This window comes from Cynocephalus volans, chromosome 2 (genome assembly GCF_027409185.1).
Source record: "Cynocephalus volans isolate mCynVol1 chromosome 2, mCynVol1.pri, whole genome shotgun sequence".
Lineage (NCBI taxonomy): Eukaryota > Metazoa > Chordata > Mammalia > Dermoptera > Cynocephalidae > Cynocephalus > Cynocephalus volans.
The window spans coordinates 172,565,675-172,593,232 of NC_084461.1; the positions used below are offsets into that span (position 1 = coordinate 172,565,675).

General features: G+C 51.7%; 2 protein-coding genes across 2 annotated transcripts in view; one reads left to right on the plus strand and one right to left on the minus strand.

Moving 5' to 3' along the window:
• Positions 1 to 12,321, plus strand: part of BIN3 (bridging integrator 3) — a 44,359-nt gene extending 32,038 nt beyond the window's left edge. Inside the window, exons 5-9 of the mRNA XM_063087181.1 lie at positions 2,635 to 2,771; positions 3,225 to 3,265; positions 8,815 to 8,956; positions 9,128 to 9,262; positions 11,420 to 12,321. Of these exons, the coding sequence (XP_062943251.1) occupies positions 2,635 to 2,771; positions 3,225 to 3,265; positions 8,815 to 8,956; positions 9,128 to 9,262; positions 11,420 to 11,566 (602 nt within the window). The 3' untranslated portion in view covers positions 11,567 to 12,321. The remainder of the gene's footprint in view (positions 1 to 2,634; positions 2,772 to 3,224; positions 3,266 to 8,814; positions 8,957 to 9,127; positions 9,263 to 11,419) is intronic.
• Positions 12,322 to 12,685: 364 nt separating this feature from the next.
• Positions 12,686 to 26,718, minus strand: CCAR2 (cell cycle and apoptosis regulator 2). The gene is made up of 21 exons (XM_063085731.1): positions 26,613 to 26,718; positions 25,622 to 25,717; positions 25,257 to 25,348; positions 24,711 to 24,802; positions 24,384 to 24,498; positions 24,084 to 24,213; positions 23,803 to 23,899; positions 20,046 to 20,165; positions 18,827 to 19,049; positions 18,628 to 18,741; positions 18,195 to 18,358; positions 17,603 to 17,774; positions 17,287 to 17,517; positions 16,099 to 16,338; positions 15,313 to 15,457; positions 15,085 to 15,167; positions 14,574 to 14,720; positions 14,324 to 14,435; positions 14,032 to 14,220; positions 13,686 to 13,891; positions 12,686 to 13,452 (listed from the first exon to the last, which is right to left on the minus strand). The coding sequence occupies exons 2-21, from the start codon at positions 25,677 to 25,679 to the stop codon at positions 13,408 to 13,410; spliced, it is 2,775 nt and encodes a 924-aa protein (XP_062941801.1). The 5' UTR covers positions 25,680 to 25,717; positions 26,613 to 26,718; the 3' UTR covers positions 12,686 to 13,407.
• Between the last annotated feature and the right edge of the window lie 840 nt (positions 26,719 to 27,558).

A 27,558-nucleotide genomic window follows, 5' to 3' on the forward strand; every position in this document is an offset into this window, starting at 1 on the left:
GAAGCTGATAATGAAGGAAATATTCCTCCCCAGGAGCCCAGCAGCCACCACAGCCCAGGTGAGAGCTGCCTCCCTGTGTGCAGAGTCCTGGCTCCTTGTGCTCTGTGCCACAGATCCTTATGACAGTGCTAATCCCCAGGACGTGGGCTGGTCTGAACATGACCTGCACCACACTCCTGGCCCCTAGTGTCTCCAAACTATGCGGGTCACAAGTCAAGGGTCGGGTTTCAGAGCTCGCCTGTAGTGTCAATCTTGTAGTTGTCAGGCCTGAGTTGCTTGGGTTGCATTTTTCTTTACTGCTGCCCTTTGCCCTTCCAGTAAGGGGTTTACAGTGACCTGTTGCTTCCTCTTCTTCCTGCTTCTCTAGACATCTGCATTGTCAGAGTGTAGATGAAGTGAAGGTTTGCTATTTTCATGGTGAGTTGCTTTGGGACCAAATAGAATGTCAGGGATTGTGAAGAGGAGCCTGTGGCTGTGAAAAGCTTAGTTACCCACCAAAGAAATCAGTAGTAAATGGGTGACTGCTAGCATTACTGGCCCCAGAGTCTGAAGTGGGTGTGGGCAGAGGAAGTGCTTCTGAAAGTGATCTGGAGCTGGAGCCTGACAGCTGTACCAGAGTCTCACAGGTTGGTGGCATCAGAATCACTGGCAGGCTTGCTACACACAGAACGCTGGGCCCACCTCCAAACTCTCTGATTCATCAGGTCTGGGGCGACTCCTGAAAAGGTGTTTCTAGCAGTTCACGGATGATGCAGACACAGAAGAGCTGGAGACCACACTGTGAGAACCACTGGCCCAGACAGTTGAGGGGATTGAATTATACCTTTCCTGGTCTTGGAGTCTCCTGAGCTCCCTGGACAGATCTAAAATCCCTAGCTGCTGTTTTAAAGATGATCTTTCTTTCAGAGAATTCTTTTACTTTCAGAGTGCTCAGCAGTCTCTGTTGGATCTTTGAAAATTTTACATTCAGAGGCTGCATGCAGCAGGACTCCCAAGTGGGGTCCAAGAGTCTCACTTCCCCAGCCCCTGCCGAGGCAGAATGAGGGCTGTGAGCCCCTCTGGGCTTCTAGTCTCCTGGTTCAGAGTGGAGAGCGGGCTCTTTCCCAGGGAGCGCAGCAGGGGTAGGTCTGTGAGTGGCAAAGCAGGGGCAGGTCTGGGATTAACTGAGAGGTGGGCCTTAGTTCATTGATTTGAAGTCACTTTTTCACATTTACCATCTCTGAAGTCAAAGTATCCTAACACTTGGTACTGTGTCCTGGTTCAACTGGCAGCATTTTTTTTTCTTTCTTACTGGTTTATACAATGACAGTGTGTCTCACAGCGTCTTAAATTCCGTGACATGCAAATAGTAAGAAATTCGTTCAAAAACTTGTCTTCTCCCCTGAGATTCACATAGACACACTCGGAAACAAATCAAGCAAGCATGGCCCTTCTCCAGTCTTTTCCTGCCCAAAGCTGCCGCCAGGCCTCTGTGCTGCCTCTGAGCTTCCCCATGGAACCTGGCTCCCATCTGTCCAACTGGGACTATAAACCCACGAATAAGGAATGCAGGGGGCAGTAGTCTAACCCGTGGGGAGCTGGTAAAAATGGGAGCGGACACCCATCAGAGCCTCATGGGACCTGTCTACTCACCACCTACAGGCCAGATCACAAGGAGAGCAGGGAACGGGGATGCAGGGCCCTAGCCAAGTCCAGCTCAGCAATCACAGCCATTTGACCTTGAAGGCACTATGAATCCTCCTGAGCCTCCCTTGCCAGTCTATAAAGTGGAACCAAAACGCATCTCTCAGACATCTTCTGGGTTGTTTGAGCCTTAAATAAGCTGGTGGGTGCATGTGAATCCCAGCAGAGGCAGGATGGAGACCTGTCAGCAGCTTTGGAGTTCGTAGATGGAAGCAAGTTTTCATGTCTCCATTATTTGCAAACAAAGTTTAGAGAGCCTGGAGAAGGGGCGATGCTAGCTAGCTCTGTGCTGTCTGAATCGGTTTTAGGATGTATGCAGGTATATCTCGGGAAAAGACATTTTCCAGTGTATTTTTTACTACTAGACATCATTGAAACGGGTTGGCAAACTATGCTGCAGACCAAAGCTGATGCAGTTTTGTCGATAAAGTTTTACTGAAACAGACACACCCATGCTATATGTGTTGTCTGTGGCTGTTTTCACAGAACAAGGCAGAGTTGAGCAGTTGTAATAGAACCCATAAAGCCCACCAAGCCTGAAATATTTACTCTCTGGCCCTTTACAGTAAAAGTTTGCCAGCCCCTGTGTAAACTGGAGTACTGTTACTCTTACCCATAAGGGGGTCCAAACCAAGCTTCACATCCAAACCACCTGCAGAGGTTTTTTTAAGTACATACTCTTGGGTTTCATATTAATTGAATTAGAATCTTTGGATCCAGAAATATGTATTTTACAGCTTCCCACCCAGCTGATCCTAGTATAACCCAACTTTGAAAAATTAAGTCATTGCAGCAGGTAAAGCTGCTCAAAAGAATTCCCCAGAGTGGTGGTAGGTGGTCAGGAGTGAGCATTAAACAGTAAGGGCCAGTGTCTCGGGAGGACAGGGAGCCTGCAGGGAAGACCTTGAAGCAGTCCCTTTGTGGGCTCACCAAGCTCTGACTTCTTAACAGCCATGTCGAAATCTGCCGTGAAGATCTCCTTGGACTTACTCTCCAATCCCCTTTGTGAGCAAGACCAGGATTTTTTGAACATGGTGACAGCCCTGGACACAGCCATGAAGCGGATGGATGCCTTTAACCAGGAAAAGGTGACTAAGTCTTGGCCTCTATCTGGGTGGAGTCCTTAGTGGGGCGCAGTCTGCTCTCTGGGCTTCCCCAGCCCTCTGAGGCCTGTGTGTCACTCACTGAGAGGCCATGAGGGATACTCACGGCAGCTCTACCCACCCAGAACCCCTCGAGCTTCCTGTGACCATCCAGCCAGCCCCCCATGCTGAGCAAGGCCATCACAGGCCACAGCAGACAGTGGCTCGCAGGCCAAGGCCTAACCTGGGACAGGGACGGTGCTCCGTGTTGCCCTTCAGGCTTCCTGGTTGTTGTGTCTGCCTCACTCCAGCTACAGAGTTAGGGTCGCCTGCCATGCTTCCAGCCCCTTCCCTGCCTGCGGCTCTTGGGGGTCCCCTCCGAGGAACTCAGGGCCTCCCCTTTTAGGAAGAGTCTGACATCTCTCCAGTTTAGACGTCATCATATTTTTCTTTTGACAGGTGAACCAGATCCAGAAGACTGTGATTGAACCCTTAAAAAAGTGAGTAAAAGTCATGCAGGAACCACGGCCTCAGAGCACTTACAGGAAAGGCAGATCAGCTGCCACTCAGGGACCGAATAGCATTTCTGGCAGCCTGTCACCAGATCCCCATGGGGACAAATGCGAACCGTGCAATCTGTGGCCTAAGGGTTGGTATTCCTCGTGGCTCTGGAGCACCCACAATAGTCCCAATATGCTCCATGGCAGAGGGGACTTCTGATCCTCCCATGACAGGCGACGCTGCTCCAGTGCCATCTTCCCCATGCTCCCTGTCAAGAACGGGTGGCGCCAGATCTTGCTGAGCTAAGCTAGCATAGATATTGGCCCGCCCTCAGCGGACATGAGCAAGGCCTTTCATCTCTCTCGGCCGGATTGGGAGAGCAGCTGCCTGCAGCACTCAGTTTTGGAAGTGTGGGGGTGGCCGCACATGGGGAAGGTCCCCTAACTCATGACCCGTCGGGGTCAGGAATCCTTCTGTGAGGCTCATCTTCTGTCAGGCAGGCCCTGGTCAGTGATCAGACAGGCCTATTCCCTTGGTCCCCAGGGTTGGGGGGGAGGTGGAAGGGGGAACAGGACGAAGCCTTGAAGCTCCCGAATTGCTTCATCTTCCTCCCTGGCCTCTCCCAAGCAGGCTGTGACCTAGAAAGGCTTTGCTCCAGCCCAGCAGCTGCACTTTATTACCTCTTCTGCGGTGGTCCTTGGCAGTGGCCTCACCAGGGCCTGGGTAATGAGGCTCTGCTTAATTATCATTAGGCCTGGATCAGGGCCCAGAGGGAGATGAAGAGCAGTTTTTGATCCTCCAGCCTTTGGGGTGGGAGCTATTCATTCTCTGGTGGGTTAGGAAAGAGCCGTCCTAACCTTGGCGAGCTCTTCTTTCTAAGCTAGGATGATGGAGGCCAAGCCTGGCGAAGGAAGGGATTTCTCCTCCCCCTCCTGCCCTGGGTCCCCAGCCTCCCCAGAGTGGATGTCCACCACCCCTGCCTCCCAGTCCCAGCTCAACTCCGTATCTCAGGTCACGTGGGGAGCTGGGTGCCAAGTGAGCTCATGGCTTTCTGTCGCAGTCTCCAGAGCTGGGTGGGAAGGACCCAGGCAGAGCAGACTCTGTCTGCAGAGGACTCTGTGCCAGGGCCACAGGGGTCCCAGAGACAGCCACAGAGGCTGCCATGGGCACCCACAGCACCAGAGCAAGGCAGAGAACTGGGGGCCTGACTCCAGGCTTGATTTCACAACCAACGAGGCGGTCTTGAAATCTGATCCCTGGCTTCTGGAGCCACATGGAAAGAACTCTGGCTGCTTCCCACTATCCTAGCCGCTCACCACCTGCCAGGAAGGTGGGGGCGTGGCAGAGGGGGCGGGCACCGTGTCCGCAGCAGATCCATCCGCTGACCTCGGCATGAGCCCCGGGGCCTGCCTGGCTGCTGAGGCTGGCTTCTCCCTGCGTCCCCACAGCTGACATGCTATCTCCTCCGACCACATCAAACCCCTGCGGCCATGGCCACCTCCCAATTTGCTTCCTCCTGCCAGAAGAGAAGCTCCCAGGGACCCCAGCACCGGAAACAGGAAGCTGCAGCTTTCCTGTCTCTGATGAACATCATGGCCACCCCACCGCCCCCGAGCCTCCCCCCAGGGGGCTCGGCCTCTAATCCCCAGTCCCTGGGCCCGTTCACATGTCGGATGGGGATGCTTTCAATTTCCCTTTCCTGGTGGGTGGAAGATCCCGGCTGCGTGGGCACAGATTGAAGAATGGCAGGCATTCCCCAGCCCAGCCGGCCTCTCCCTCCTGCCTCTCACTCCCTCTTCACCCCACGCTTCCCCAGGGAGCCAGCTTGGTACTGAGCCTCAGGCAAGAAATGGCAGGCATCACCCGGTAGAGCTTTGGGGAGTGCCTGGTGTGGGCCCAGCCCGTTCTCCCTTCTTTGAGGATAAATGTAAAACAGGCTCAAGGAGTGTATGGTCTAGTGGGGAAGCCAGACGGCCTTCTCAAGCCCCAGGTGTGGTAACTGCCTGCCGGGTGCGGCGCCATGCAGTGGGCCGTGCTGGGTGGGCTGTCCCAGCCTGCTCCCACCCGGCCTTTGTGTCTGTCTCCCCATCTGGGGAAAGAGCTGAACCGACTTCTCAGAATGGCATAATCAGCACAGAGGAGCAGGGGAGGCATTTGGGGTGGGCTGGAGTGGACAGGGAGGAGGTGCATCTGAGCTGGGGTTGACAGCAGGGCGTGGCCTGGGGCCCCGGCCCAGGAGCTAACAGCTTCAATCTTTCCCCACGAATTAGGAATTATCAAGGGGGAGCAGGGAACTGAGCAGAGAGGGGCTGACCAGGCTTGGCACCTTGGGGTGAGCTGGGCCCGCCTCCATCCTTGTTATCAGGTGAAGTCAGCAGGGGCCTCCGTAGGCCCAGGAGACTAGCTGTCTTCGCTCTCCCTGCCAGCACCCAGACCCCTGACCTGAAGGTGGAGGAAAACGCCCACATCTGAGGCGGCAGGGGGGAGTCCCTGCCATCAGACCAGCTCCCTGTGCAGCCCCATCGCATATGCACTGCCTGCTACATGGAGCTGGCAAAGTCCATTCCGGGGCTGAGACATAGAAAATGGGATGGTGGCACCTCAGAGGGCAGTATGGGGAGCCAGGGGCTCCAGATTCTGGTCCCCCGATTCTGGCATCAGCCACCTCAGGATAAGATGGGTCCCCCCGACTAATGTTAGTTCCCACCTCAAATGTAGAAGGGTGTGACACCTGTCCCAACCCCTAGGGAGTCCCAAACCAGGGCCCAAAGCCACCCAAGTGGTAATTTATTAGTGATTCATCACAGCAGGCTCTTGGTTTGACTGAGGGGTGCTATTGTGGGAGGGGTGCTATACCTGGGTGAAGATGTGGTTTTCCCAGAGGGTCAGGTGGCTCTAACAGCAGCAGGACCAGTTCCCACTGCAGCCACATCCCCTCGCAGAGGACAGGTGGTCGTGGTTCCAGAAGGCTACCGAGGAGGAGTCTGTGCTGTTGGGTGGCATCTACAGGACAAGCCCCAGAACCACACCAGTCTCGCCCTCGCACCTCTGCCCTTTCCCTGCGCCTGGGTTACTGCTCCTCCGTAGGCTGATCAGGTCCCTCCCTTTGGTCAGTGCTCCTGGGGGACTGTGACTCTGGCCCTGTGCGTGAAGCCTGGTTGTAGCTGTGGACAGGGGCTGTGAGGATGAGCAGGTGCGAGTGCTGCTGGGACCAGTGTGGGTTAAGGACCTCTTGACCAACTAGATGGTGCTGGCCCCATCCTGCACCCACAGAATGCGTCTCACACACATGCAGCTTCGCTCCTTGCGAACCCCTCTTTCCAGAAGATGTGAGCTCAAAGGGATGGGATGGTGGTCAGAGCAAGCAGTCTGTCCCCCTGCTGCTTCCTGCCTGTCTCCCACTCTTGTCCTGCCCTGCTCCTGCACCAGCCAGGCACCTCCCAGGCAGAGACCCAGAAACTGAGGTCACCCAAGCAACAAGTTGCTTCTAACAAGAGGATCAGGGTGGCTGCTGGTAGCTCCTTGTCTATCAGGAGTAGAGAGAGAGAGGCAGCTTGGTAGCTTCTCAGGCCCAGCTGCACACCTACTCCCTGAAGCCACCTGCCTCTCAGCTGTCGGGGAATGGAGGGGGTTCCCCCAGCAGCTGAAGCTTCATCACGGCAACTGCCTTAGGCAAAAGCAGTGAGACCAGCCCCTCCCAGTGGTATCACTCCTGCAGACCCCTCCACAGTCAACCACGGGTCCTGGTGGAGTCCAGTCACCACTTCTGGTTTGCACAGGGCTGAGCAGGCTCACATCTGCCTGGCAAGTCATTTAATCAAGTACTGGTTTGGTTACCATGTCTGAGGATTCAGGGAAGTTTCAGTCCTCTTACCCACCTCTTTAGCATTTTCAGTTAGGTAATGAGCCCATTGCAGACACTGGTTAAGTTAGAGGAATGCATTTTAGGAGGTTTCCTTGGGGATAAGCCTTTGGTTTCATCATAATCTACTCCCTGGGTCTGTAGCTTAATTTGGTGCATTTAATGCTTAGGTCAAGTTTATATTCTCTATTCCCTGGCAAAAGGATTTATTAGTCTTACCTCATGTACTCTTGATTTGTTCAGACTTTTTTTTTTGGTGGCTGACCAGTAGAGGGCTCAAACCCTGGACCTTGGTGTTACCAGCACCATGCATGAGCTAACTGACCTGTTGAGGCTTTTAAAAACCAAATATGGTCATTTTCCTTTGAGAGAAAAATTTGGGAAATCATTCTTCCGTGGTACCGGAAGGACCCACCCGAAGATGACCCGTGAGCGTCCTGGTGTGCTCTGGGCTCTGAGTGCATGTGAGTGGCTGAAGCCAGCCACCGACAGAGGTCCCAATGCAAAGAGCACCAGCCTAGTAGCTTCCTCCTGCTCTGGCCTTTCGTCCTCTCTGGGGTCCTCACAAAAACTCCCAGAGGAACAGACTCTTCACCTTGTCCTGGGTCACCAGCTCCCCTGGTTGCACAGCCAGGGCTCCCAGGGTTCCCTGTGTGTGTGGCAGATGCCTCCTGCCGCTGAGCTGAGGGCCAATCTCTCCAGCAGCGATGGCAGCACCAACCGCACCCCAGGGCTCTGCAGTCACAGCAGCTGCCCTGTCTTCTGTCCACTTCCAGAAAACCTGCCTGCAATTTTGTACTCCTGTTAATCAAGGAGCATGCAGCTTTTCTGCCCTGGCCCATAAGAAGCAACCCTGCCCTGTGCCTGTCTCAAGATCCCACTGCTTTCGTAGTTGAAGATGACGCTGGTCCCACTGTCATGCCTGTGGGGGGCAAATGTGCCAAAGCACCTGCTGCTGCTCTCTCTGAGCTGCCACTCTGCAGTGGTCCCCTTCATGGTCCTATTGAGTCATAGTGGGGCAGGAGAGGTCCTCCAGCCATCTCCCTAAAGCGTCTGGCTGGATGGTTTGGATTTCTGCTTTTCCCATGTTGCAAAGGAGCCCTTGAAGGAGAAGGTGCCCTTGGCCAGGAATAGGTTCAGATTTCAGTTCTGTCCCTCACAAGTGGCATTGGGAGGTGGTGGGAAGGGTTGGCACACAGAGACCTTTGTTCTCTTCTAGACCATCTCTACCTGACTGTGACTGTGGGCAAGTCACATGTCATCTCTCTAGCCTCAGTTTCTTTTTATCTTTTAAAATGAAGATGATGGCAGGTGACTTCCAAAGAGCCTTCCAACTTTGCCACTGTCTAATGCACTTCTCTGTCATGTGTTGAGGCACATGTGATGAGGGTAGGTGAGGGCAGGGGCAGAGGGAATGGCATCGTTCATCCCTGACCCTGACCCATGTGTCACTTAGATCCCTTGGCCCTGTCTCCTTTCTCTTGTCCTCACCCCATGATGCCATTCTCAGTAGCCTGAGCTCCACACCGGCCAGGGCCTCATTGGTCTTGTTTACTGTGAGGTCCCCAAGACCCAGAACAGGGTCTGGCACTTAGGAGGTGCTCAGTCCCTATTTTGGGGTGAATGAGGAGCTGCCAGGCTGCCCCTCCAAGAATGGGCCCATGTCTGACCGAGCTGTGTTGGCAGGTTTGGCAGTGTCTTTCCGAGCCTCAACATGGCAGTGAAGCGGCGGGAGCAGGCCTTGCAGGACTACAGGAGGCTGCAGGCCAGGGTGGAGAAGTACGAGGAGAAGGAGAGGACAGGGCCAGTTCTGGCCAAGATCCACCAGGTACCCAGGAAGAGGGAGTGGGTGGGGCAGGTGCTGTGGGTGAGGGGAGGAGGGCCATCGTGGTCACACGTGGTAAGTTTCTTCTTCCACCTGGGGACCAACAGAACCAAGACACCAGATGTTCCCACCTACGGCAGCGTGAGTTTTGACACCCGGGATCTTGTTCTCCAGGCCCGAGAAGAGCTCCGGCCTGTGCGTGAGGACTTTGAAGCCAAGAACAAGCAGCTGCTGGATGAGATGCCGCGGTTCTACAGCAGCCGCCTCGACTACTTCCAGCCCAGCTTTGAGTCCCTGATCCGAGCACAGGTGAGGCTGCTGCTCCAGGGTGACCAATACTTTTCCCTTGAGAGAGAGCCATAGGCTTTGTGGGCACCCCCTCTGCTCCCCCTGCCCTAGGTACTGCCCCACGAGGGAGTCCATTCCATCCCAGAGGCCAGGGCCTTGGTGCTCCAGGGACTCCAGTTTTGTTGGACTCTGGTTCCTATGTTGCTCTTTGGTTAATCCCAGCCCTAGGGTAGACAAGGTTCCTTTTTGCTCAACGGTTCTTCCCCGTTTCTCTCTCCTCTCACATTTTACTGTAAGCAGCAGGAAGAAACCAGGCAGCACCTTCAGCCACTCATTTTGGATGGGCAGGTTCTTTGCCTGGCATGGTCTAGAGATGAGGGATCCAGAGGCCATAGGGTGGGGATGTTTTCTGAGGACCCAGCACCCCTCCCCTCTCCACCCCAGTTAGGCCTCTTCTTTTAGCAGGAGCCCACAGGGAGTCTTGACTTTGAGCTACCCATGGAGGGGTCCCTGCGCCCTGGAAGCCATGCTCAGGGCTACTGCCTGGGCCGTTAGGCCCTGGTGCACCCCACAAGAAAAGGCAGGCTGGGCTTAGGCTATGTGGATGCTGCCACCCAGCTATAGCATTGGGGCTGGGCAGCTGGCAGGCAGACACAGGCCAGACCCTGTGTCTCCTGCTACTCAGGTGGAAGGACACAGAGGGATCTGTGCCCATTCACCTTGATGCCTTTAGCAAGGATTAGACTCCACTGGCAAAATAAAAAAGGTTGGGATGCCAAAGTCAGTAGGTCTCCTCCATGTAGGACCCAGCTGAGGGTGCTCAGCGTCACCCTCAGGACCCTGCTACCCTTCCCACCACTCATGACCAGGTACCGAAGCTAAAGGTACCCGTGTCCCAGCTGCCACCTGCTCGGTTCTGTTCTTGGCTGGGCATCTGGCGCCCTCCAGTGGACACCATCATTCCTTGTAGATTCAACAGTCACGTCACAGATGCCCCAGGACAAGTATGACTCCCACCTCCATCCCTGCCACTTTTGGAGGACACCAAAAGCCATGGGGCCAGGCACTTAGCACCAGGAAGCCCAAGTAGGATTTAGGCTAGAGCTGGGACTTGTTAGTGACCTACATCATTGGTCCTCTGTGTCAATGGGGGGTTTCCCATACATGGCCCTGGAGGTGAGGGCTTCCCTCCGGCAGCTGCATGCATTGCCCTGGAGAAATGGTTTCAGGGGAAGGCCTGTGCCATCCCTTGCCTTACTGTCACCATCCCTGCCGCCCCTAGCAGCCTGGAGGCTAGCCGGCGCCCTCCTGTTGCTCATAGGAGGTAGCTGCAGGGGGAGCTGTTTGGGGGGCTAGGAATGCCCTGTAACCAAGCAGCAGGGTAGCCAGGGGTTGTTTACCGCCTTGGCACCAGCCTCCCCCTCACCCGGCTGCGCTGCCATTAGTCACTGGAGAAGTGAGCATTCCTAGTGACTCACCCTGCGCAGTGCGGCTTGGACAAGGAGTTGGGGGAAGGGTGGCCAGATGCATCCCCAGCACTTGCCCCTGGCCCCTGAGGTGACAGCAGTATGTCAAGACCTCCTTGACCTAGCTTCCCCCCAGCCCAGTGGAAATCCAGCCGTGGAGCCTGGGACTTCCCCTGACAGCACGGCCACGTGCCCCTACATCCCGGCCTTGCCTTCCCATTGGTGGTCTCCAGGTCTCTAGCGTAGAGCAGAATTCCTTCTCCTTGGAGATGACTGGGAGCTGGAGTGCTCAAAGACTGTGGAACACATTCATGAAAGTGCATGCTTTCATCGGCCATGAGGTGGAAACTGAGGCGCAAATGGCCCCTCTCCTCCTCTTTGGAGAAGCCCCTGGTCCTGAGCCAGCTGATGGGTCTCCCATGCCTCCAGCTACCCCCCCAGAGCACAGGCCAGCCACTGGGGAGGAGTGAGGGTGGAAAGGGCGCCCCAGCCCCCAAGGCCATCACCTCCCTGCTCCCTGCAGTCCTCAGTGGGCTGTCCTGAGGATGGCTTCGCCCTGCAGTTCAGGAGAGGGCTGTGGCGGGGAAGGCGGAGGAGGGAGGAGCAGGCATCAGTGCTGTGCCCCGCGGGTGCTGTGCATGCTTTAGCGCTTGTGCCCCTGCCCCAAGAGTCCAGCACTTGCAGACCTCCTCTCACTCACTTCCCACCCCAGGTCGTGTACTACTCTGAAATGCATAAGATCTTTGGAGACCTGACCCAGCAGCTGGACCACCCAGGCCACTCAGATGAGCAGCGGGAGCGGGAGAATGAGGCCAAACTGAGCGAGCTCCGAGCCCTCTCCATTGTGGCCGATGACTGAATTCCCAGCCCTCTCAGGAGCCTCTTGGGTCACAGGTGACCTCTAGTCACTGCCATCTTCAGGCGTAGGCTCATGCTCCTCCCACATATCACGGAAGTGTGGCAACTGGCCAGTTGGGGATAGAGGTGCCCCCTCTACCTTTGAAATGGGTGTCTTCGTTCCCTTGAGCCCAGTACCAGGAGCCCCACGCAGGCTACCATCTACCCACCCACGGCCCCAGACAACAGGTAAGCAGCATAGAAAACCCCCAGCCTTTCTTCTCTCCAACTAGCCGTCCAATGCACGTCCTGGCCTAGGGCCTGGCAAGCTCCAGCCCCCAGGAGGGCATGAGTTTCGTCAACTCAGTGAAGGGTCTTAGCCCTGCTTGCGTGGCAGGGAGCACATCTACCTCCCTCCTGAAGACCCATCCTGGGGAGTCCACCAGCCCTTCACTGCTTGTCCATTTCAAAGACGTTTTTCTGGGAGAGGCCTGTGACACTGCCCTAGGGAGCCACAGCAGAGCCATGGTCCTACGTGGTCCGACAGCCCCAACAGGCCCCACTCCAGCATCCCAGCACAAGGGCTGGTTCAACACAGGTCAAGTGCAGGGAGGAGCCCATGTCTGTCAGCCATGTTCCCTAGGTAACTGGGACTCAATGTAACTATCCTACCATACAGAATGTCACACGCCGATTCACAGACCTCAAAGCAAGGGGTTTGTATCTCACCCGAATATTTGGAATTCTATTTTTTCAAGTAAAGTTTTCGATAAAACACCCATGTAGTGTTGTCCTGTAACTTCAGGAGAGGTGGGGAAAGCCACTCCGGCTTTGTCCAGAGTCCTGTGGTCTTCTGCTGAGCTGGCAGGAGCCCTACAACATGCACCCAGATTCCAACAGGGAGCAGCCATTCCAGAGTGCAAAGGCTGGCACTTCCCACAGCCCTGCCCCCATTCTGGAGAGAAGTGCACCGTGGTCCTGCAAAACCCTGGGCTGGGGACCAGGAGGACAGGGGCCAGGGGTGCACAGGCAAGCCTGGAAGAGAAGCAGGGAAAGGCTACAGAGAACACATTCGGTTTGTTTTTGACTTTGGTTTATTTAAAAAACAAAAAGCCAAAAAAAAAAAAAAAAAAAAAAAAACCAACTTTATATACAAAGTCAAACAAACCACGGATTATGGAAAGAGGTGAGAATTATGGGTAACAGGGAAAAGGCTGGGCCAGAGCCAATTACCACATTCTGAACACAGGAGCTGGGGGAAAGGTGCTGGTTTCTTCTGGCTAGTCTGGGGTGGCTGGAACACAGCGTTCTATTGGCAAACACAGCCCAACTCTGAGGACTTTCTAGCACAGACTCCATTCCTGTGATGGCCAAGGGAGACCCTTTCCCCAGGAGTCTATGCCTGAAACCAAGCAGGATTTGTGCCTTCCTGGGGAAGGGGTTCTTAGCCCCAGCCAGACTCCATGTCTGTTTCTTCTGTTTATTGGCATCAGATCTTGTCAGACTCAAAAAGCCTTTTCCTCCCGTCTTATTCTAAACTGGAGGAGGACAGGAGAAAGTCAGCACAAGACTAAAAGGGCCCCAGGAGAAATTCCAAGGTTGAGGGCGAAATTGACATTCTAGGGGTGTGAAAGATGTTGGATTTAGTTGTAACAGGAACCAGGGTTCCTCACACATCCGTCCATGGTGCACAGACCCCCACCCTGACGGCTCGACATGGCCTGCAGAGGCTGAGTGCAGGGGTCAGCCACCCCTGCCCAGGGCTCCCAGGTCCTGCTCCAGCTGCTTTCTGGTACCAAAGGGCTCAAACTTCATCAGACGCCATCGCTGACCTCCTAGGATGGCAGCTCCTCGCGAGGCCCCTCAGTTGCTGGGTGCAGGCTCCTCCTTCTCTACCCAGCTGTCGGCCTGTTGGAAACAGAGGGGACAAGGGTCAGGACTGACCAGGAACGCTGACTGCCACCTCCTGCTGCTGGGTGCTTGAGGCTGCAGGCTGCTGGTTGTTGATCTGGGAGAAGCTAGTGGAGGAGCGTGATGGCAAGGTGACTTGGGCAAGGGAAAGAAGGGGCTGGTGTCCTGCAATCACCTCCAGGCAGCTCTCGACAGGGTGCAGTCACGGCTGCTGCCTCATCCCTGCTCACCTTTTCCACCATCCTCTGCACCTCGAGCTGCAGCGGAGTCAGGCGCCTCCGGAACTCCTGCAGCAGCCGCTGAAGCTGGTTCTTCTGTCGTTCCGCTGTCCGCGCCGTCTCCTCGGCCTCAGCCAGCCGGGCTCGCAGCTCCTGCGTCTCTGCGGCCAGTGTCTTGTTTGTTATTTCAGTGGCTGAGAACCGGTTATGGCTCTCCTCTGCGAGGTGTGGGAGGAAATACCAGAAAAATCACTGATCAGTCGAGCACTGGAGCATAGGGCAAGCAGCCTAAAGCCAAAGGATGGGGTGTCCCGCTAGTCTCTGCATAGACATGCCCTTCACGTCCTGGGCTACTCACCCAGCTTCAGTTCCAGTGTGTGAATCTTGTTCTCCAGGTAGAGCCGGCCACTGTCCTGCTGCTCGGCACGCTGCAGCAGGCTCCCCACATTGATCAGGCTACCATTGTGGGGCACGAGGCCCTTATGTTCCATGGGGGCAGCACCTGGCTTTGCATTCTTGCCAGAAGGAGGCAGCAGGTCCAGGTTTCCTAGAAGGGGCCATAAAAAAGGTTTGATTAAGGAAAGGGTCCCAGGAGAAAGCAGCCTGTCCTGCCCTTACTCCACTGAAGGCTGCCAAGCACCAGGACATACCAAAGAGCACCTCCTCGGGGAGCCCACTGTCCACGCCCTCTGGGCGGCTGTACTGAAGGCTCCGGTACTGGCAAATGTTCTGGGTCACCACCCTGCTGACCAGCTGCTTGGCCTAGAGAAAACACACACCCAGACACCACTGATCAGAAGGTGCAAAAACCAGAACAGGAGTGAAGTGCAGGCCTGTGCGTATGTGCGATAGGGGAGGCCATCCAGAAAGGACTGATGGGGCATGAGACAGAGAAGGCACCTGCTCCGCACTGAGCCGGAGCCCAAGGGTGAGGAGGATCCTCTCCAAGTCTCGCCGGTGCAAGTAGCCACACCAGTTGGCATCAAAGAACACAAATGCAAGAAGACAGTCCAAGGGGAGCACAGCAGAGGGATCCAGCTCCTTGGGCTGCAAAGGAAACAGAGATGAACAGGACTTACAAATAGTTCTCAGTGGCCAATCGCCCAGACACGGCCCTTTTAAAATCCAGCAGCTTGGCTGACATCATCACACCCAAGCAGGCAGGTCTCCAGGCCTGTAACCAAAGGCCTCTTTGGGGCAACTGCATAAAAGAACTTAGTGTGCTCCTAGATCAGGCAGAGACAGTGAAATGTTTTCCTGGAGCCTATGAACATGCTCGTCCATGAGCCAAGAACCACACTCTGTCTTCTGTCCAGGAAGGGAAGAAGCCGTTGGTAAGCATGCCTCTCCCAGGAGGGAGTCAGAGGCCTTGCCCAGCTCCACCACCGCTGAGCCCCAGAAGAGGTCTCACCATGTCCTGAAGTGAAGAGAATTCCATCTCTGACTGGTTTGAAGCAACAGACCGGACCTCCGAATCCTCCAGCTTTGCTCCTGCTACAGAACGCCAGAGGTGAGCATGGGGCAAGGACCACACCAGCCCAAACCTGCTCCACAGTCCAAAGAGGAAAATGGTTATGACCACAGACCCAGACAGTCACCATCCAGGCCTCCAGCCTCCTGCTCCCACCACTGGACATACCGAACTCTTCCTCCCCGTCGTCCCTCAGGAGCAGCAGCTCCGGATCCAGAGCCATCTCACACAGGTCCTCTGCCACCTCGCCCCGGGGCTTCTCCTCATCCTCTCCCACAGAAGTGGGGGGTTTCAGCAAAAGCCCATCCTCCTTCTAGAGAGGCAGTGATGAAAGCAGTGTAATTGCTGTACTTACTAACAACAATCATGGCTAGCATCTGAGTATCAGCTGCATTCCAGGCCCTGTGTCAAGGGCTTTGTAAGTCGCTGTCTCATGTAATGTACTTCATTCAATTACATGGGATTCAGAGCAGAGCAGGGGCATTTCCAGACACCTGGGATTTTCCTCAGCAGTCAACCTCAGTCCCAGAAGAAATTATGTTTACTTGACAATATTTAGACCAGAAGTAGACTCATGTTTTAGAAAAGGTTAAAAATTTTAATTTCTCTAGTTACCCATCAGGCAGTCAGAACACCATATGTCTTCCAGCATTCTTGGTGACTGGGATTTCTGTGTTGCCATGGCTTGTAAGTCACGATTCCCTCTACTTTTCTGTGCCACCTGCCCTTCCCCTGGGTGTACCACTTACTAGCTGTGTGACTACATGCAAGAGATTAACCTCTCTGGGCCTAGTCCACACCAGGCTTCCGAGGAGCACACAGTGTGATGGGGAGGAAACAAGATATGACTTGCAAAGTACTGAGAACAGTGCGGGGTGCAGATGGAGTGCTGTGTTCCGGGAAGCATTCTATCTGTGGTCTTCAATGTCAGCCCAGGGGGACGAAGGTACTCACCAGTGGGGCATCTGCCTCTGCAGCTGCGCCCTCGTTCTGTACCTCGTCCTTATTAGACTCCTTCGCCGCCTCCTCTTTGACGGTTTCTTCCTCCTTGACCACTTCCTCCTTGGCCACCTCGTCCTTCTCAGGTTCAGGTGGGGACACGACCTTTTCAGGAAGGCTCAGCAGCATCTTATAAATCCTATAGCCAAAATCCCTCTGCAGCATCTCCAGAAACAGCTCAGCCAACACCATCACCTGTTGGAAGAGGCGGCAGCTGCCCATGGGCATCAGGAAAAATTGGGAGTGTCCCCTTCTCCGTGGTAGACTCGTCCCCAGTCCCCCAGTTGATGCCTGAAACTGTGCACAGCAGCACCGATCCCACACATTCCATGTTGTTTCCTACATGTACATAGCTAGGATAAAGTTTACCAGTTAGGCACAGTAAGAGACTAAGAACAATAATAATAAAATAGAACAATTATAACAATATACTGTAGTAACAGTTATATGAATCTTGTCTCTCTCTCCCCCCCATCTCCTCTCCCTCTCAAAATGTAATGCCTTTTCCATCCTAACCAAGCACATGTCATGTGCTATGGCCGTAACATTGGCAGCTGGAGGTGTGACAGCAAAGCTAGCACCAGTTTCTGCTTCCTTCTTTGCAATTTCAAGGATGAAAGATTTGTTCTTACCATAGATGTCAGCAACCTCAGCATACAATTTTTTTCCTCCCTTATTAAGTCAAGAACTTTCAACATTTCACTTAAAAAAAGCACTTTACAGCTTCTCTTTGGCATATCCACATTACCAGCTTCCCTACTCTTGTGCTTTGGGGCCAAAATGAAGTAAAAGAAGGGTCACCTTAACACAAGCCCTGCAATCTAATATCCAAGAGGGCAAGTAAGTGACTAGCAGGCAGGCAGCGTACACAGCCTTGACATGCTGGACAAAGATGATTCACGTCCTCAGCAGGACAGAGCAGGATGGCATGAGATATCATTATGCTACTCAGAATGACGCCAATTTAAAACTTATGAATTATTTACTTCTGGAATTTTCTACCTCATATTTTCAACCTGCAATTGACCGTGGGTAACTGGGACTGCAGGAGTCGAAATTGCAAGTAAGAGGGGACTACCACATTCCAAGCCCCACTATCCCATACGCCCAACCCCACAACCTCCCCAAGACTCTGACACCTACCTCAAAAGAGACCCTTTCTTTTGGCCTCCGATCCTCCACAATCCCATGGAGGGACAGGTTTACACAGCCAGGACGTGCAATGACAGCAGGTTCCAGAGGAGGTGGAGGGGCCTCTGGGAGATCAGTGTCCATTTCCTGCTGTGTGGCAGCCTCCAGAGTCTCTGCATTCTGTTTAGAAGTGTCTGCTGCTTGCTCCGTTGCATCAGATGCCTGTTCAGTAGGCTCTATTTCCTGTGACAACAGCCGAGATGTGACCGTCTAGGTCCCGGGGTCAGGGCAGCTACTTCCTCCACTTCTCCCCAAGACTCAACCTTACCCCTGGCGCCTCCTGGGGTGGGGGAGCTGCCTCTGCAGCTTTCTGCTGGCACAGGGCCTCCCACTCTTCCAAAGTAGGCATGATGGTCCAGACGTCCGGCAGGTACACCACCACTGTCTGCAGCCGCCGAGGAGGTCCCGGCTGCAGGTACTGGAACTCAGCAAAGCGCCACCTGCTCACAGCAAAAGGGAAAAGGAGTACTAACCCATGACACATTCATGCAGGTGTCACATTTATGCAGATGTCAAATCCACAGGCAAGCGCTTACGGTTCTAATCTGCATATAATGAGCAGATTAGAACCATAGCAAGTACAAACCAGACAGGTACTGTACAGGGTGTTAAGGCAGCAAGAAGGAGTGTCAATGTGGCCTTGGGGATCAGCTGGCCTTCAGCACACACACAGCCCTAGTCATGCTCATACCTAAGGCATCCATTCGTGAGGCAACTGGAGAGGTGGAGGGAGGCCCAGGCCATAACTAGGGCATAGACAGAACTAACTGGACAGAAAGGGGCTGAAGCTGGGCCTTCCAGACATAATCTCCCCACCTCAGTGAGCTGGACACAGACAAGGCACAGGGAAGCACACTCACCATTTCGTGCAGGTGCTCAAGTCAATGCCAGTCTGCGCCTGCGCACAGCGGATGGCAGTGCGCACTAGCACCTGCGGGTCGGCCTTGGGGTCAAGGCCATCCAGGGAAGGCGACCACTCGCCCCCAACCAGCACAGCCTCCTCTTCTTTCCGGCCCAGCAGAAACTGCAAAAAGATGACCTGGGTTTCTCACTGAAGGCCAGGCTAATCAGGAACTAAGGCAGCAGACGTGGTGCAGAGCCCACCACGCAGAGGGGTCTCCATCCATTCACATCAACCAGCCACCTCACACTTGCTAAAGGAAACACGTCTGAGCCGTTTTTCTTCCTAGGCTTGTTTCTCTATATGAGCAAGCAGGAACTGAGCTGCTAGAAACCTGACAGGCACTGGACGTGACTGATGAAGCAGCTTGCGTCCTGCGCTCCAGCTCTTACCTTCATCTGCTTCAGAGGGTGTTCTGGCGTCTCCCTTGGCTCAGCCATGTCATCCACAAAAAGCATGCAACAACGGTACAATTCTTCCAGTCCCGGGGAAGAAAGCAGCAGTACCTGTGCAGCGGTGCCATGAAGGAGATACTCAGAGCCTTCTTCAGCCTCCAACCACCAGGTAGTGACAGGAGTCCAATCACCTTACCTTGGAACTGTAAGCGGGGTCACTGTCTGCAGGGATGGGTTCAGCACCTGTGTCTGGAGCTGCCTCCTTCTCAGAAGAGACCTGGATCCGGCTCGGATGATGGAGGGAAAAGGGCTGGCTCAGGGGGAAAGCTGACAACCAGTTCAGATGCACGGACAGAAAATCCGAGGGGACCAGGAGGCTGCGGTAACGGCGCTGGAGTTCTAGGAAGTCACAGATGGGGCTGGAGGGAGAGAGCCAGGAAAACCAGATTGAAATGAAATCATAAAAGACTTGAAAAAAACAGGCAAACTATTTTTCAGTCTAGGAAAGAAGAGCTTTCTAAGTAAAGCATCTCTCAAACAGTAAACATATTTCCTTACTGGCCAATTGCCAAAAAATAAGCAAAGACGGATAAAATTTGACCACTTAATTTATAATCTCTATAGGGCAAAAGAAAGTCAAACTGGGAAAGGAGAAAAAAACACTTGCAATACTTAAGAGAGAAATGAGTCATTGTCTTAATATAAAAGGACCTCAAAAATCAGTAATAAAAAGTTTAAAACCCTAAGAGAAAACAGGGATAACTGACATCAACAGGTAGGTAACAGAAAAAGAAATACTTAAGACTTAAAAGCCCATGAAAATATGCTCAATCTCACTTACAACTAAAGAAATGCACACTGGCATATCACTTTGTACCAATTAGACTGACAAAGATGAAAAAGTTTGGTAATACAGGGTTTGCAAAGGCCTGGTGAGCAAGTGCTCCATGCCTTGCTGGTGAGGATGTAAGTGGATCCAGCCTCTTGGAGAGAGCTGGCAAGGGCTATCAAAGTTTAAAATCAAGCCCTTTGAGCCAGCTGGTCCATGTCTAAGAAGTGATGCCAACAAGATACCTGCACCTATACACAAAGATGTAGGTAGAAGGTTGTTTATTAAAATATTTATGATAATTAGACTGCAAATAGAGAACTGGGTAAATATAATTTACCCAATCACATGTAGTTGCTAAAAAGAATGAGATTGATCTAATAAATGTTAATATGGAATAAACTCTAAGATATAAAATTAAGTGAAAAAGCAAAATATCAAACTATGTACAATAGGTTTCCACTTTAAAAAAAAAAAAAAAAAGAAAGGCTGAAAGAACACACATGTGTACTTGCACAGACCACCTCTCGTGTACATGAGGACTGTACCGAGCAAGCTGCAGCCCCACCTCAGCCCCATCACTCACCTGTCCACAGTATAGGGTGTGAGATGGACCCGGTAAGGAGGCAGGTCATGCCTTGGTTTCTTAGCACCCCAAGGCTCCCCACCAGCCCGCTGTTTGCGTTTCTTGGAGTCATAGTCATCACTGGAGGTTAATCCATCACCGGAAGTAAAAAACCACATTGTCACATTTGTATTCAATGCATACTGGTCTAAAAAGAAAGAGCTGGAAACAATCTGAATCCCCAACACTAAAGAAATGAATACAGAAGCCATGCTAACAGCCACATGACAGAATGTTATGAAGATATTAAAATGGATGTTTAAATTCTTCTAATAACATAGAAAAACACTCACATATTAAACAAAAAGCATAGTATGCAACACCACAAATAAAGAAGGCCTACCTATGCCAAAAAAAAAGCTTTAAGACTAAAAGGAAATAAAATATTAATGGTAGACTATGCCTCTGCCTGAGAAGCTTATGAATAATTTTCTTTCTTATAGTTTTCTGAACTTTATAAATTATCTTTAGTTAACATGTAATTTTTTGAAATGAGAAAAAAGAATTTAACTGATTATTTTTTAACAAGAGATGCATATATGGTACCACATATGGATTCCATGATGTAAATTTTATTAAAAGAGACAGTTCATGGTAACAAACCCTTAACTGTACACATTAAAGTCATTAAAATATTCAAATCCTTTACTCCAATAATTCCACTCTTGAAAATTTATCCTCAGAAAGTTAATTCAAGAGAAGAAAAAAGGTTATATATAGTGGAAAATATCAAGCAACATAAACTGAAAGAAAGCCACACACATATCTAGCAATACCCACATGTCTATAGTAATTAAATATAATAGCTACACAGCCATTAAACCAATCCTGATGATTATGCTGCAATATGGGGAAGATGTTTAAGAATACACAACAAAAATGTGAACTATAAGATTAAAATTGCAAGAAGTATAGAGTAGAGATGAAAACTGGAAAAGAATACAGGAGAAAAAAGTAGCAGTAAGTGATTTTTCCTTTTTAAAATTATTTTCTAAAATTCTTCAATACCTACCTGTTAATAACAGTTGCCTTTAAAGGGGAGGAGGCAAAAAACTATACATTTTTATATTATCTTAATTTTATATAATAGCATTTTTGTAATAAATCACTTATTACAGTATTACTGTTATGGATACCATAAATAAAAATAGTAGAGGAGAAAAAAACTGTACACCATTTATAAAATGCCAGATTGATAAGGAGGAAATCTTGTGTCACATGAGAGAAATAAAGTCAAGTGGCAACTCTTCATGCCTAGGGAATTGAGCTGATTACATTTAGCCGAAGGTTTTCATTCTTTCCTTTGACACCTGCCTGGGTTGTTTCCCTGTTCATTACACCCCTAAGTAACTAGGCTGGTTCTATGTAACACGAGCTTTTGGTTCTTTTCTCTCTTATTGGCCTGGGTTACTTCCTGTTCATGAGCATCTCCATCCAAAAGTAACCGCCCCATGTGGCCTTTATGGGACATCAGTGCTTCCATGTTTCTAACAGAAGAACCATTCCAGAGTCACAGTGACGACTCTCTTCAGCTCACCTGTGACTGAGTGAACTCTTCAGTAAATGCTGTGGGCCTCTACTTAAGCTGTATGTTCCACTAAATCCTGTGTATTCAACGGCCACAGTTCTCTCCCCTTACTGTGAACTGTCCAGAACAGGTCAAAAGGTAGCACGAGTGGGAGACACCTCAGTGACCGCAGCAGCAGAAGCCAAGCTGGATACACCTGTCTAAAAACCTCAGCATGTCAGCAGTCCAATGGAGACATTGTTCCCTGCATCCCACAGCCTGGGATTCCAAAATAAAAGCTTGGCTTCCATGCAAAACGCTAACATGGCTGAGTCCTTTATAAATTGATGCTGTTCCCCACAGTGACCCATTCCTGCTACCCCTCTTCCTACTCTGCACATTCTTCCTACTGACTAATGCTAACAGCTCCCTCCCAGTGGTAATACTTCCTTCTTTAGAAGCTACGACACTGAAGTGTTAGGGCCAAAGTAATGGAACACAGGCCTTGTGTGGGGTGTGCCATGCCCCGTGCAAAACAGTCAAATGCAACCGACTATACATAAGGCCTGAATATGAACATAAAGCAGAAAGCCCACAGCAGTCATTGATTTCCACCCAGGCTACATTATCCCTGAAGGCAGCTGTGATTTTGTAATGAAGCTTTTAATAAACCCACAGAACATGAGAAGAAGGTCCTTAGAAATTGAAGACCAGAAAGATGCACAAGATAAGAGGTGTGGGTGAATGCAAAATGTATGTATCAGTGACTTGAGGATGGGACAAATGGTTTCAAGTAGTGGAGACACTCTGGAAAACGATCCTAGACAAAGCTTCCCCGTAGTTAGAATTCACAATGACCTACCCCAAGGGAACAGACACTAGCTTCAGCACAGAGATCAGCTACATCTCTCTGCCTCAACTTTTTCTCTGAGGAATTCCATGCTCCTTTGGAGTGTTTATGTTGGTTTGCATCGTCAGCCCCTAACATGCAATAATCTACTGGCATCTGAGATGGCAATGTTTCCTTCTGTGTACAGTTCTTGTTTCGAAAGAGCAATATGACATGAGGGAACTTTCTGGAGTGATGAAAATGTTCTATATCTTTTTTTTTTTTTTTTAAGATGACTGGTAAGGCGATCTTAACACTTGACTTGGTGTTGTCAGCACCACACTCACCCAGTAAGCTAACCAGCCATCCCTATATGGGATCCGAACCCGCAGCCTTGGTGTTATCAGCACCACACTCTCCCGAGTAAGCCACGGGCTGGCCCGAAAATGTTCTATATCTTGATAGGGCTGAGGGTTACATGGAATTTGCATTTGTCAAAACTGTCAAGATTTGAGCATTTCAACCTATCTAAACTTCAACTTTAAAATTTCTACCTTAAAAAAAAATCAAGTAGGGGCAGTAAGAAAATGGGGGAGTGATGAGAAAGATGGCAGAGGATATTTGTGGAAGCTGGGTGATGAGTATATGAGAGTTTATTATACCTTTCTGTTTACATATATTGAAATTTTCCATAATAAAAAGTTAAAATGAAGACAGACAGAACTAGAACAAGTCTTAAACTAGTCTAGAGCTTAACTCCTAGAGACAAGCAAAAACCCTCAGGAGGAAAGGAAGCAGGATAAGAAACACATGAACTGGAGAGAGGACAGACCCAACACTCACAGTTGACATGGGATTGCCTAGGATGCCCCAAAGGCCCAAATCAACCATACTTGCTCCACAGATGGCCAGGAAACCTGTCTGCGCATCCAAGGCACAAGGCCTGAATTTCCCGGCTGAGTGCAACATACACATTCTCATAGCACACTTATGTACACAGTATATAAAAAGAAACATTTTAAACTAGGAATTAAAACTTACACTGCAATGTTACAATTTTAGAGGATGCTGCTATTTTCTTGACAGTTTTGATTCTTGGTATCTCAATCTTAGAGACTACAAATAAAAGGGAAATTATATATTTTAAACTATCTTAACATGACATTTTGAAAGATGAACTATGTCAAATACCTGCTTGCTAAGCCAGTGTATAAAGTTCCAACATCTGTATATACAGCTTGATGTGTCTGCCTATTTCAGGGAAAAGGGACTAGGATCTAGCTGCAGAAAGACAATGTTGGTTTCAACACGTGGCAAAAAAAAAGGGGACATTGCTCCTAGAGGCAAATAAAACATCTTTCCTGTCTTGATCATCTTCTTACCTTCGGCCCTGATCCAATCGTCCATGAGGGCCCCGAGCAGGAAATCTGTTCAGGTGGCTCAGATGAAGTGTGTGGGATGTTTGGAAGAGACTCAGAGCTGCAGAAAGAAAATGGCCAGTGACTCAAAAACGCTAAAAATCTGTCCAGCTTCCCCCTCCCTTTCTTCCAGGACACAGAAGTACCCACTTCTATTCTGAAAGTAGCAACCTGAAAGTTGAAAGTCTATTCATCCAGAGTATCCCCTAAAGCCACACCACAACATCCATGCCTCTGGTACTCACGCTTCTGAGGAAAGAGCGGGGGAATCCGGTGAGGCTGAAAGATCAGCTGAGGCTGAGCTCCCAGGATCCCTTGCTTCTGGCCCAGGGCTGCCACATGCAGAAGGGGAGGTGCTGGGGACTTCAGTAGGGGCTGCAGGACAGTACCCAGGAAATTCAGGGGATCCCATGCTTGACACAGTCACTACCTTGGAAAGACGCAGTCCCACGCCCTCGACAAATGTAAGGTTCCTGCCCAGCTGTCAGGGCACAGGGGCTCTATCCCTCCCCTTTCCGGTGCATGTGGTAAGGAGAGATGAATACCTGGTTGGAGAGTGTCTGCACCTTGACAGCATTCCAGGGCACTGCTTGACCTGGGTTGTATGCAGCCTTCACCAGCACCTTCTCACCCAGCTGGGGCAGCCGGCCCTTCACCACACTGCCAGCACACAAGCCAGGAGGCCATGTCAGGGGAGGGACCCTGGCCAGGCCACCCTGAGTGCCCTCATGAGGCCCTTCCTGTCAAGATTTCTCACACCTTGCATAAAAACAGCAAAGCAGTGGCTTGGGGTAGGGAGGAAGGGACCACCAGCATGGTGACAGAACTCAATCCAATATGCATTTTCAGTAGGGGACCAACCTCAAGCCTACCTTAGCTGAAAAAAGACCTCTTCATCCACCACCCCAAAGTAGTCATGCAAGCTGGTGACAATGCCAGTGAAGACCCGCTGCTTCTCCCCACCCTGAAAGAGAAGTGGGCAGTTTAAAAGTAACACATAGCAACCTGGACAAAAATCACATTCAGCCACTAAGTTTTCATCTCTACCCATGCCCCAGCGCAGAGTATTCCATCAAGATTCACATGGAAGAAGCATGTATGTATAATGGACATATTCCATCTTTGGGGCCAGGGGTTGGGGAGGACACCAAGCTGATTCTTGGATTTCTTGGCTCACAAGCTTCTTCTAGGATTTCTTCTAGTTTAATTCCAAGAGGTACCATAAAGATTTCCCTGGAGCCAGAAATTAAGACTCCTCAGTCTGAGGGGTGTCTAGTCACCCCCATATTGGCCCACTATCAGAATAATGGTCAGGAATGATGAATACTGGCATGTAAGAAATAAAAGAGCATCAGACATGCATACATGCTGGGATAGTCCCAAGGGCTAAAACTAACTAGAAAGGACACCCAACCTACCTGAAGGTGCCTGGCATTTGGGGACAGGTCTGTGGCCACAGGAGGAGTGAGCAAACCAGGAGGAGGGCCCAGAAGAGATGTTGAAGCTGCGCCTATGGAGACAGAGAAGCAATCTCCAGGAACTGCGTCTACCACCTTAAGCACTGGAGTCAGCTAGAAAGATCTGGTAAACCCAAAGTGCAAAGTGGCTCCAACCAGCTCCTCCACAGGGCCTCTCGCTGACAACCACTGGGTCATCTCCTATTTTCCTAAGAAACATCAGCAGCAAATTGCTCTCCACCAGGGAAACGCCAAGAGCCATATTTCTGAAAACTAACTCCAGAGCACATATCAGTATGAGGCCAGGCCGGGAGAAGGGTGATCACCTGAGAAGTTGCGTCCCCCTGGAAGCGGGTTGATCCGCTGGCGCTTAAACTGGGACATTAGGAATGCTGTCCTCTTTCAGAGTCTTGGGGGAAAACCTTCAATCAGAAAAGAAGTAAGTTAACAGCTCATACGGAAAATTTCCATCTACTCCCAGAAAAGTGGAGAAACTTAAGGAAGTAAGGAAAGCAGGGAGGTGGTACTGAGAATGAATACAGGAACAGGATAGAGAAATATAAAGAGCAGGAAATGGGACAAGAAATTACATTATTCCGGTTCGCCCTCACGATAACGCGGGGAAGCGAGGGGGGTGAGGGTGATATTGTCATAGTATTTCACACAAATACAAACTGAAGGAAGATCAGTGAGATCAGGAGTATTGCCAGGGGCCACATAACCAGTTAATGACAAAACTGGAACTCACACCCAGGTCTCCCAACAACTTAGCGTTCCTCTCACTAGGCCACGCCACCCCCAGATTGGCTGGCGGAGTTGGGGGCTAGAAAGAGCCCCGGTGACATTCATTCATTCAAAATCATTCGCCAAAACGCTCCACAACAGGGCCCGGGAAAATGGAGAAGGCCGGCGCGGGCGAGGAGATGGTGCGGGCCCTCTCCCCGGAAGCCCAGCCCGTTGTCCCCGCGACGCGCTGCTGGGAGGCGGTTCTCCGGCCGGCCGGACGCGTAACGGGCTGTGCGCCCGCGTTCCCGCTCCCACGCTCCCCGGCCCTCCGCTCCGGCCTCGGCAGCCGCCGGCACCGAGCTACCGGCCGGGCCGCGGCGAGGCCACCGTGGGAGGACGGGGGCGCGCGGCTTCCCCTCCTCCCGCCCGCCCCCAGGGCCGAGGCCGTTGCCAGGGAGACGGCACTTGCGGTCAGGGGTTGGTGGGCTCGGCCCCTTCCGCGCCCGTGCATCTTCGCCGCCCGGCCTTCGCCGATCCTCGGCCAGAGGAGGGGCGACCGGGCAGGGGGCGACGGGGGACGTCCCAACCCACCTGCGGGCCAGGGCCGCGACACAGGGGGGACAAAGACACCCGGAACCAGCACAGCCGCTGCAGCCGCCGCCACCGGAAGCGCCTCTCCGGAAGCGCGACCACTGGTCGGAAGCTGCCACTCTCCCGGATATGGTCCCTCCCTCGTCTCCACCGACCTCTCCCTTCCCCCACGCCGGCCTGCCATCCCCCGGCAGCTGGAGAACGGAAGTGCGCCTGCCCGGATCGGATGCGCGTTCGGAGACCGCGCCTCGGTGGTGTCCGCGCTTAAGTGTCCCTTGGGAAAAGCAGGCTTCAGAGCATTGGTTCCTGTCCAAAAACAGCTGGAGCTGGATCCTCCCCAACACAGGCAGAACCTACTACCCCCAACCCCCATTCATTCTGGCAGCCCCCAAGAATGCAGTAGCAAAAGAACCAGCCCCTCCTGAATGGGGAAAGAGGATGTCTGATCAATGGCCATTTCTAGGAGACATTCCTCTGACTCAAGCCAATGATCTCCGTCACTGGCCCTGACCTTCCATTGACTGTACCTTCACAACAATTCTGGAGGGCAAGCAGGTCGGGAATCAGCTCCCTAATTCTCAAATATGAAACCTAAGAGACCACAATGAAATGACTTGTTCAAAGTCTTGCCAGGAGACTGGCCATTTTAGTCCCCATTAGCATCCTAGTCCCCACTTATCCTCTGACCTCCCCAACAGCCCTCCAGTCTAGCCTCCCTCCAGCATCCGTACCCTCTCCCTTTCCTATTAACATTCACAAAGCACTTTGAGACAATTTAATCTCACTTTATCCTCATAACAAGTCTGCGAGGTAGGTAGGGCAGGCATCATTATCCCAAGTGGGAAGCTGTGGCTCAGAAGAGTTAAGAGGCTTTGTCAAGGTCTAAAAGCTAGCATGGGCTTCTGGTTTCAGCTTTGACATGTAAAAGCTAGTATAGAGCACTGCA

Bases quoted from the DNA above. Each gene is read 5' to 3' on its own strand.
- CCAR2 (XM_063085731.1), bottom strand. From the start codon at position 25,679: ATGTCCCAGTTTAAGCGCCAGCGGATCAACCCGCTTCCAGGGGGACGC. The intron at 17,775-18,194 runs GTGAGTGTGCTT...TGCTGTGAGCAG, and splicing joins TTGAGCACCTGCACGAAATG to GTGGCGCTTTGCTGAGTTCC. The intron at 16,339-17,286 runs GTAGGTGTCAGA...CTCTTCCAACAG, and splicing joins AAGAAAGGGTCTCTTTTGAG to GTGATGGTGTTGGCTGAGCT.